This window comes from Solenopsis invicta, chromosome 4, assembly GCF_016802725.1.
Source record: "Solenopsis invicta isolate M01_SB chromosome 4, UNIL_Sinv_3.0, whole genome shotgun sequence".
NCBI classification, from domain to species: Eukaryota; Metazoa; Arthropoda; class Insecta; order Hymenoptera; family Formicidae; genus Solenopsis; species Solenopsis invicta.
The window spans coordinates 9819591-9829573 of record NC_052667.1 but is presented as its reverse complement, the minus strand read 5'-3'; the positions used below and the strand labels follow the sequence as shown (position 1 = coordinate 9829573).

The 9983-nt window shown below is 39.8% G+C and overlaps 1 protein-coding gene across 1 annotated transcript; it reads right to left on the bottom strand.

The window, feature by feature from the left end:
• Window positions 1-2477: 2477 nt before the first annotated feature.
• Window positions 2478-4619, bottom strand: LOC120357548 (protein ANTAGONIST OF LIKE HETEROCHROMATIN PROTEIN 1-like). The gene is made up of 2 exons (XM_039448237.1): window positions 3848-4619; window positions 2478-3771 (listed from the first exon to the last, which is right to left on the bottom strand). The coding sequence occupies exons 1-2, from the start codon at window positions 4042-4044 to the stop codon at window positions 2700-2702; spliced, it is 1269 nt and encodes a 422-aa protein (XP_039304171.1). The 5' UTR covers window positions 4045-4619; the 3' UTR covers window positions 2478-2699.
• Between the last annotated feature and the right edge of the window lie 5364 nt (window positions 4620-9983).

Genomic DNA, 9983 nt, shown 5'->3' with positions numbered 1-9983 from the left:
TTTTTTCTTACGGGATTGCTTACGTGCTCCTATACTGGCAGTCTTACGTGCTCCCGTACTGGAAATGGGTAGCTTACGGGCTACGCTACTGGCTCCCGTACTGGATTTTTGAAATAGAACATGTCCTATTTTTCTTACGTGATTCTGTACTGGTTTATTGTGAGAGCCAATCAGGACGCAGTCTGTATAGGTAATACTGGGTTATACCAGGTTATACTGTCGAAGTGTTGTCACATGTTGTCAAAGTTGAGTCCGTTAGGCAGTTAGGCATCTTCAAGTTTGGTTCGCTTTGTTTATATTTTCGTTTATATTCGTTTATATTTTTGAACCTGTTATTGCATCACAATCGGCCACCGGACACGACTATTTTGGTTTTTACGTTCTGAGCCTCGAAAGCTAGAATAATATATTGTTTCGTGGCTAAATCGTCTCCCACAGTAATATTTCGCATTGCTATTCAAGTTTTTCTACTTTGGTGCATTGTCTACCTGCCCCTGTGCTTCTCTCAAGGAAGTAATCTGGAGTGGAGTGGAGTGGAGTTGTCAAAGTTTAAACAAATTTACTTTGCAAACATGACCTCATGCAAAAAAGAAAAAGCTTCAAAATGGTCTAAAGAAAGTATTCTATGTTTAATAGAGGTCTACAAAGAGGAACCGTGTTTATATGCGGTAAACACACCAAATTATCATAACAAACAGAGTAGAAATGAAGCATTAAAGAATGTGTGTACCGCTGTTTCAATGATTAGACCTGGAACCACAGAAAAAGAGTGTGCAACAAAATTTTACAATTTGCGAAATCAATTTAATGTCGAAAATGCAAAAGTAAAATCGTCAATAAAATCTGGAATTGGTACTAATGATGTAAGTGTAAAAATGTAGCCCTCTTATAACTCTTACAACTGTCTTAAAAATTTACTTAATAATTTTTTTTTATTTTTAAAATTTAAGTTTGTCTTATAAAATATTTACAGGTATACAAACCGAATCTCTGGTACTTTGAGCATTTATTATTTTTAGAAAGTTATTTTACATCCCGGAAAAGCAAAAATTCTATAGAAAAAAATTCTGAAACATTATTTATATCTCCTTTAAATAAGGTAAAACGCTATTTAAAATTAAATGATTTCTGTATTACTACAAATTATTTTTATATTGTTTATAAATTATTTACTTAGGACGAAGAAACAGATATTCAACAATTGCCTGAAACACAGACCTATGCTGAAGAATGGTTGGATGAAGAGTTCAGGAATTTTATTGATGAATCGACAAACGAATCAATTTCTTTCATTGATTCATCAGAAGTTATAGAATCAGTCAACAACCAAGCCTCACCAGTTATCAGTTCTTGTGTCCCGGTTAAAAGTCCTGAAAACATTGATAGAATTTTTAATAGAATTCCTGAGAGAAGTAAAACTCCTTTGTCTATCAATATTCCTCGCCCATCTCCTTCTATTAGTCCAGCGAATTCTATTGCATCTTCATTAGGTATTAACAATCGTACTCGCCCATCTTCTTCTATCAGTCCATCTCCGACAATCTAAACCACAAAGAAGCGTAAAGTAGATACTGACACAGTTTATGCTGGAGCTATTGAAGCATTAGCACAATCGATTAAGCAACCAATAACAATACAGCGAACAGAAACCCCAACAAATAATACTTCAAATGTGTTAGATCCATTGGATACGTGCATGGCATTTATAAGATCAATATTAAAACGTTTTAAAAATAAAAGTTTTCAATTTCAAGTAATGAATAAGTTGGTTGAAATTGTTATAAATGCTAGCACTGAAGATTACAGGGAGCAGAGATAATTCTTTTTTTTTATAATGTTTTCTTTTTAAAGATTTTCTAATATATATGTAAAGATTTATTTGTTTTTAATATATATGTGTTATTTACAGGGAGCAAAAGAAAATTCTCTAAAAAATTTATTTGTTTTCAATACATATGTTATCCAAGATTCAATTTCACAAATGCTTGATTCACATACCTCTAGCAAAGATGTCATGATAATAATATTTTTATTTTTATTTATCAATTTATTCCTGCAAAGTCGTAAACTATATATTTGTTGTAAAATTGCGAATTGTCGGCGGAAAATTTTCTACAATTGAGAAATAGTTACTTTTATCGTCGCATCGATTTTCTTACGTATATAAGGAACAAATACAACGACATTTAGCTGTGAATGTTAATTTTTAAATGCGCAAATTAAAGATGTAATTGGTTCTCCTCTGGTCTTGAATGTTACGTAAACCGATTATGCATTTATTTTTATATTAATAACCGTGCGACCACAGCGTAATTTATAAATTATTTGATTTGGGAGCAAAAGATAATTCTTTTTTTAAATAATATTTTCCTTTTAAAGATTTTTTTTCTAATGTACGTGTTATTTTAAAAGATGTGTGTAATATATATGTATTTTTTTATTCAAATAAATATCAGATTATAAAGATATGATGGTCCTGAACAAATGTATATATCCTTATTAATAAAATAATTTTATAAATAATAAGATAATCTCGAAAAAAAACTATTTTGTTAAAAACTGCCTGGAAATGTCATACTCGGAATTAATTTCAAGGGAAGAAAAATGTCTATTTTATTTTTTAAATATCGTTTTATGTAATTTTAAGTTAGTATTTTTACAATTTTCGACACAATTACAGATTTTTTTATTAAAAATAATTAATTTCCTTTTTCTATAGCAGAGTACTGCCATGGAACAGCACCAGTTGTATTAAAATATTCAGTAAACATGTTTCTTATTTCTCTAGCCACAACAGATGAACGATTTCCCCTTTGTTGATTCACACTACGTAATCCTGATTCAGGTGTTTTTGAATTTTCTGATCTATATTCAGAGGGAATATAACGTTGTACATTTTTACTTAATAGGAAATTATGAAGAAGCACACATGCATATGTTGTAGTTTCTACTTTTTCTACAGATAGTGGTATGGGATTTAGAAGAACTCTGAATCTATTCGCCAGAATGCCGAATGCATTCTCAACAATTCTTCGTGCTCTACTTAATCTATAATTGAATATTCGTCTGTTTTCTGTCAAGCTACGGTCAGGATATGGTTTCATTAAATTTGTATGCAAAGAAAAGGCATCGTCTCCTACAATTACATATGGCATTTTAAAATTAAAATTCAATAGAGTCTTTGGTGGTGGCAAATTGAGAGTGTTTTCCTTTAGTTTTACACCTAACAAACTTTCGCGAAATACAACAGAGTCATGTGAGCTACCATTTTTACCAACGTCTACAAAAATAAATTTATAATTTGCGTCTACTACAGCTAAAAGAATGATGCTGTCTTTTCCCTTGTAATTACGATATTTAGATCCATCAGAGCGTGGAGGACGAAATAAAATATGTTTTCCGTCTACAGCACCTACGCAATGAGGAAATTGCCACATAGTTTCAAATCTATTAGCTACAATTTTCCATTCTTCAGGCTTAGATGGAAAGGGTATTACTTTTTTATCCAACACTATAATAATGGCTTGTAAAGTTTCTGATATGATTTGCGACAGAGTATTTGGGGCAATTCTTGTAGAGTACGCAAGATCTTGAAACGAATTGCCAGTTGCCAAATATCGAAGCGTAGCACTCAGTCTCATCCGAGGAGAAATTGCTTCTCTCATTACTGTGTTTTTCTTTTCAATGTATGGAATGAGAAGATTTAATAGCTCCTCCATAACCTCTTCTTGCATTCTGGTAAAATTTTGAAAAGATCTCGGATCTTCAGGTCTATAAACAAGGAATAAAAATATAACATAAGATAATAAAAATAAATATTAGAAAAAATTCAAAACTTTATACTCACCCGAATTCTTCAAATAACATTGTAAGAACACTATTGTGAGTCTCTCGTCTTTGCAGCCACTGTCGACTCCATAAACGTCGGCGATGTTGATTTCGTTGTCGTCGCAATCTTTCAATAACTAAAAATAATGTAAGAGTAATTTTACGACGATGTATCACTGTTGCAATAATTGCATCCACCTCATCCATCTCATTCATAATTCTATCAAACAAATTCCAATTGCTCAGCCCGCACGAAATCTCGCATCGTGTGAAGCCACGGCCAGTAGCGCTGCCAGTACTGCTGCCCGTACGGTAGCAAGTAAGGAAATCCAGTTAGAAATCCAGTAAGGAAAAACGTATCGTCTGCGGCAGGCTTAAGGCTCCTTGAGCACCTCTATGTTTACGATCGCCGGCTTCTTCTTGCGCCGGGTGGTCGCAACCTCGGTGGGGGGCTCCTCAATGTGGGGCTCCCCCACCGCCGTATCCGAGGTGTTAGGTACGGCGGTGAGGGGGTTCCCCAGTAAGAGCTTCCACCACGTCTGCGTCGAGGTCCAGATCTGTTTGGACCTCGACGTCAGTGTAGCGCTCCGCATCGGTGCACTTGTGGGGGCCCTGCTCGAGGAGCGCCACTCGGACGCGGAGCTGTCCGAGCTCCGCCTCGAGTTTACGCTTCTCGGCCTCCCATCTTGCCCTGGCTTTAGCCAGGGCCGTTGTGTCTTTTCGGCGCTGTCGCGCCTCATCGCCCTCCTCCTGCCTGGCCACCATTGTGGCCAAGCCGTCCGTCAGATCAGTATACGCCCTCCATAAGACGATGAATATACAGGGCCCCATAAGTCTTTTCTTATGGGGCCCTGTATATTCATCGACCTTTCGACCGACTTGGCCAGCATTCCCAAGCTGCGGGTCATTACCGCCGCGACTGCCGTAGTTGGCTCGTTCTCCAGTTGTTCTGCTCGTTGCCTCATTATTGGCCCTTGCAACACGGTCGGAGGAGGGTTGGACTTCTGGGTCCAAAATGTCCCTATGGTGCTTTTTAAGCTGCCGTGCTTTCTCCTCCGCCGCTTTCCGCGCTAGGGCCGCCGCCGTATATTGCCCCTCGTGTGAGGGGTCTTTGGCGGGCCTTCCACGCTCCTTTTTGGGGGGGCTGTGACCGGACGAACGAATGCTAAATGCTGAGTTTTCACTTTACAGGTTATTTCACCTACCTTTAAGATGAATCCTGCGTGGATCTCACGGTCGCCAGGTAATTTGACCCTGTAATTACCAAGATGGGATACGTAATTGTCCTTTCTTTCTGTTTCAGGAATCCTCGTACGTGATTGGCCAGGCTCGTCCTTCCTGTCAACGGTCGTCGTGGGATTGATTACGTCGCTGCGTAATGTTCGTCGGTACACAGGTAAGTTTATTATTTCGATTGCGTGCACTGAGTTTAATGTTTATGCACTTTTTATTTCAGGTAGTGACATGGGGATGGGACTTATCAATGTCGGTTGCGCAAATCACTTATGCCGATTCACATAAAATAATGTTTATTGCACACACATGATAATAAAAGAAAATAAAAGTACAATTGGTCCCTAGTTACTATTATTACTGTTCTTAACGAATGATGTTATCGTTCGCGTCGCGCTCGAGATGATGCAATATTACATCATACTACGTATGCCCGGTGGCATAGGTCCGTCTCTGAGCTCGGTCTGTAACCGACTGCCTGTCAATATGGCGACGCTTGGCTTCTCTCGTTGAGGCATCTATTTTCGGACGCCGCCATGTATCACTCCTCCAAGATGGCGGTGGTACCACAACTGAGCGCGGGAAGGCGCATTTGAACTTGTGGTATTTCTAATAATGCTATTATTAAATGACATTTTGTCATGATTAGTATTACAAAAACTGAAATAATAAGTAAAAATAAAATTGTTTTGCTAATATGTGCTAATATCGTTTGGTTGTGTGTTGTCAAACATCTTAACCTAGTTTGTGGTATATTTTATGTTTATGATTGTGGTTATAATTATAATCGTGTATTTTAAAATGATAATAAAATAATACTGGTACAAAATAATAATAATAATAAAAATAAAATGAAATTATGAAAAGATCCCTTTTGCGGTTATTCTTGCCCGTGTCATGTAGCGTTAGATTTCCATCGTGCTGTCGTCCAGGATTGCTATGTCCGTGGGCGCAACCGCCGTCTCCTCTACTTCCTTTGTGGACCCATTCATTCCCTGGTCGCCGCTGCCGCTCTGGCTGTCATCTTGCGGCTTTACCTGGTCCGGGATTGTCTCATTAGTTGACTCCCGCTGTTTTGGTGCCTCGTATGTACTTTCCGGCTCCATATTCAGCTTGGGTGATGTCTCAATGGGAGGCTCCCCTTCCCATGGGATCCTTTGAAGGGCAACCACAGGAAGATTTTCCCGCGGTTGCAGGGCCCTCCTCCGAATCCGAGGAAGAATCAATAGAATTCCTCCTCACTTTCCGCCTCGAGCGTTTTCTTCCCTGCTCCCAGGTTCCCGCTCCCTCAGACTCAACGTCCATAAAGACGTCCTCGTCTGAGGGCAGCGGGGTTACGGAGCCGACAGAAATTGAGGAGTCGTCCTTCCTCAGGCCGGACGATCCGGGCTCGGCTTTTGGCCTGACGTTCGTCGTCGCAGCACTGCAGCCGTCGGGCTTCTTGCCCTTGCTGCAGGCCGGACCCGGTTTAGTGCCGGAAGTTATACCCTTCCTGTCCTTGGAGGGCAGGAAATCCCCCAACGTGGGCGGGGTCTTTTTTGTCCTCTGTTCTGTGCACTAGGTGTCCTGGGGGTCGGTTGAACTAAAAAGTTCAAGCCACCCGGCCCCAGTGCTGGGATCTCTCCTGTACATGGCGGCGTCCCTCCCCTCAGCGGGGGAGACGTCACCCTTGAGGTCCGGTAGAGATGAAGCGGGCTTCATTCCTCCCGGGCTACCCGGCGAGCGAGAGCTTGTCTCTGCGTCACCCCTGGAAAAGGTGACCTTCGGCACTTTTTTAATATTTAATGAAGTCATAATTAGAAGAATCCCACTCCCCGTGACGGCTGCACCGACCGGCGTATCTCCCACTCCGCCCCAATACATGTATTGAGGAGGAGTGCCCCGGGTACTCCCGGGGGGTCGGCTTATGGCGCGGGCACCAGGAATGATCATCTAGTGCGCAGGCCTCCAGCCCCCTACACACCCATACGGAGGAGCCATCAAGGGCTCGCCCCGTATGGGCTTTCAGGGGTCCCCCGCCTTCGACAGCGGGGGCACCGTCACGGGTGGCGCCACCCGGGGGGCCCCACGGACGGGTCGGGCAACGGAAGCGACGCCCCTTCCACACCCTAACCGCCGTGGCGACCAGCACATCCACCCAGGTGTGACAACTACCCTGGGGGGACAAGACTCCGGCCCGGCACCCGCTTCGGAAGGGACGCCGTCGCGGAATGCCGGGCCAGCCAACACCGGCCCCGCCTCGGAATATTTCCGAGCGGCCCCAGGGTCAGTCCAGCCCGTGACCTCGGGGAGGGTTTCCCACGAGGAACGCGTTGGACCGTCCTCCACCAACAGCACCTAGACCTGCTTGAGAGGCATCAACACTAACAGTTATTGGCTTATGTGTATCAAAATATTATAGAACTGGCGCTTTTGTTAAAGTATTTTTTAACTTATTAAACGCTTTGTTAGTATTTTCATCTCATTGCCAAACAAAATTCTTTTTAATTAGATGTTTTAATTTCTCTGTTTTTTTTGTGACAAGTTTGGAATGTATCGTCCTAAATACGTAAGCATGCCTAAAAACGTTTCCAACTCTTTAACATTAGCCGGTTGTTTCATAGTAACGATAACTGCTATTTTGTTTGGATCAGAAGCGATGCCCGCTTGAGAAAAAATATGACCCATATATTTGACTTCAGTTAGTCCTATCCTACATTTGCTGAGATTAAATTTCACGCCTCGTTATTGTGCTCATTTAAATACCTTATTTAGTCTATCGTCATTCTGGGCTTTATTTTTACCATATATTATTACATCATCAAGATGTACGTCTACTCCTTCAATGTCCAAAAAAATATCTTGAAAGCATCTGTGAAATATCTCTGGTGCAGAAGATATTCCATATGGAAGACGCAGAAATGTATACCTACCAAATGGTGTATTGATGATAGTTAATTTGGAACTATTTTTTGTTAGTTTAATTTGCCAAAATGCTCTATCTGCATCTAAAGTACTGAATACTTGAGCTCCTGCCATTTTAGAACATAAATCTTCAAATGTCGGAATATAATAATATTCTCTTTGTACAGCTTGATTGAAGTAATGCAGATCTAAATAAATTCTAAGACTACCATTTTTTTTTGTTACTAACACAAGTACATTAACTCAATCAGTTGGCTCATGTACTTTTTCAATTATTCAAGCCTCTCTTATTTTTTGTAGTTCTAATTTTAACTGTTTACTAAGTTTAAGTAGGCAACTTAAAACTACGTCCAGTGAGTATAACGTAGGCTGTATATAGTGTTTCTTTATTTAACATTCCTAGGGAATGTTTCTGAAATTTTCATCCTAGTATAATGTCTTATGTCCGTCTTATTATTGTCCCGGGACATTCAGGACGAATTCAAGATCATCCCGAGAACGTCTTGTGCTATTAGAAATGATATACTTTACATTTTGATATACTCTATATGTCATCAATAAGAACGATGGGTGAAATAACCTAAATTTATGCGTAAATGATGGAACCTTTCTTATGCATGTTTTCTTACATCTTTTGATGAGAAAGTATTAAAAATTGCATTCAAAGTATCAATTAAAATTTTACCAAAATCTGAACAGAAACTCGAGAATGCATGACAATTTTTTATCTTTCTTTTATTTTTATCAGTTCCAATTCCACCCTCCTACTCGCGCGCGCGCTAGATTTTTGGAAAGTATCCGACTCATACAGCTCACACTAATGGGCAGATCCCTATAGCGCATGGGACCGATAGCCCACCACCACTCACAACGGCCGATGTCTAAAGTTTTTCCGTTGGTTGGGTTAGATAAGGCAAAATGATTGGTTGGTGGGCTATCGCACCGTGCGCTATCGGATTCCGTCCCACACTAATATTGTCAACATCTCAGCAATATTAAATCGCGAATAGGAGATTGCGAATGTTGCAGCAAATTGTGAAATATTGATACAATGTTAATGAGTCATTGCAGCAATGTCTAATGTATAATATAGAAAAATCAATACAGATTCAATATTGAAAAAATATTCACACTTCAACATTTAACATTGCAATGTTTCTACAATATCTCTGCAATATTGCATTGCAATTTGCAACATTGCTACAATGTTGCTGCAATGTTCTGTGCTGTATGGGCAAACGGGGTGACACCCGTTTGGACACCAACCAATCATCTTGAATTATCTAACCTGACCAACGGAAAAACTCTACACATTGACCGCTGTGAGTGGTGGTGTCCAATCGATGTTGTGTTTAAACGGAATCCTCTTAAAAGACCCTATCAGTTTGACCTTGGATGGCGTTGCTACCCATACAGCACAGAAAATTAAAGCAACATTGCAGCAATATTGTAATGTTGCAGATTGCAATGCAATATTACAGAAACATTGCAGAAACATAAATTAACAATATGCCTGCAACATTTCATGGCATATGCCAATAATATTCTAGAAACATTGCAATAATTTTTTAATAAAGTAATGGCAAAGAGCCAAAGCAGAATATTCGTACAATAACAATTTAATTTAACTTATCCATAATTATTCATCCACATTTAGCAAACTAAGATCTGGCGACGTTACTAAATTTTCCGCTCTTTATATTCCCTAACAACACAAACGTCCATATGTCGACTGTAAATCGACTCATCCAAGTCAGGCTTTCAGAGTTGACTGCAAATCGACTTTGCATAAACGTCTGCAGACATCCTTTAAATGTTGATTCTAAGACGTCTAGAAAAAGGCGCGGTTTCATGGTGTTGTATGCATCATAGTATTGTTGAGAAACATGAATATTTATATCAATAGACGAAATAGGTCCATATATGAAGACCTTGATCTACATCCCAATGAATAAACAATATTTTTTAATTGTATTGTAAGAGCGGGCCGAAAGGATTTCAAAATCCCGCCTCACAAA

What these genes read in the sequence shown, in the direction of transcription:
- LOC120357548 (XM_039448237.1), bottom strand. Translation starts at nt 4,044, where the DNA reads ATGAATGAGATGGATGAGGTGGATGCAATTATTGCAACAGTGATACAT. An exon ending in ATGTTATTTGAAGAATTCGG is followed by an intron (nt 3,772 to 3,847) that starts GTGAGTATAAAG and finishes CCTTGTTTATAG; the next exon opens with ACCTGAAGATCCGAGATCTT.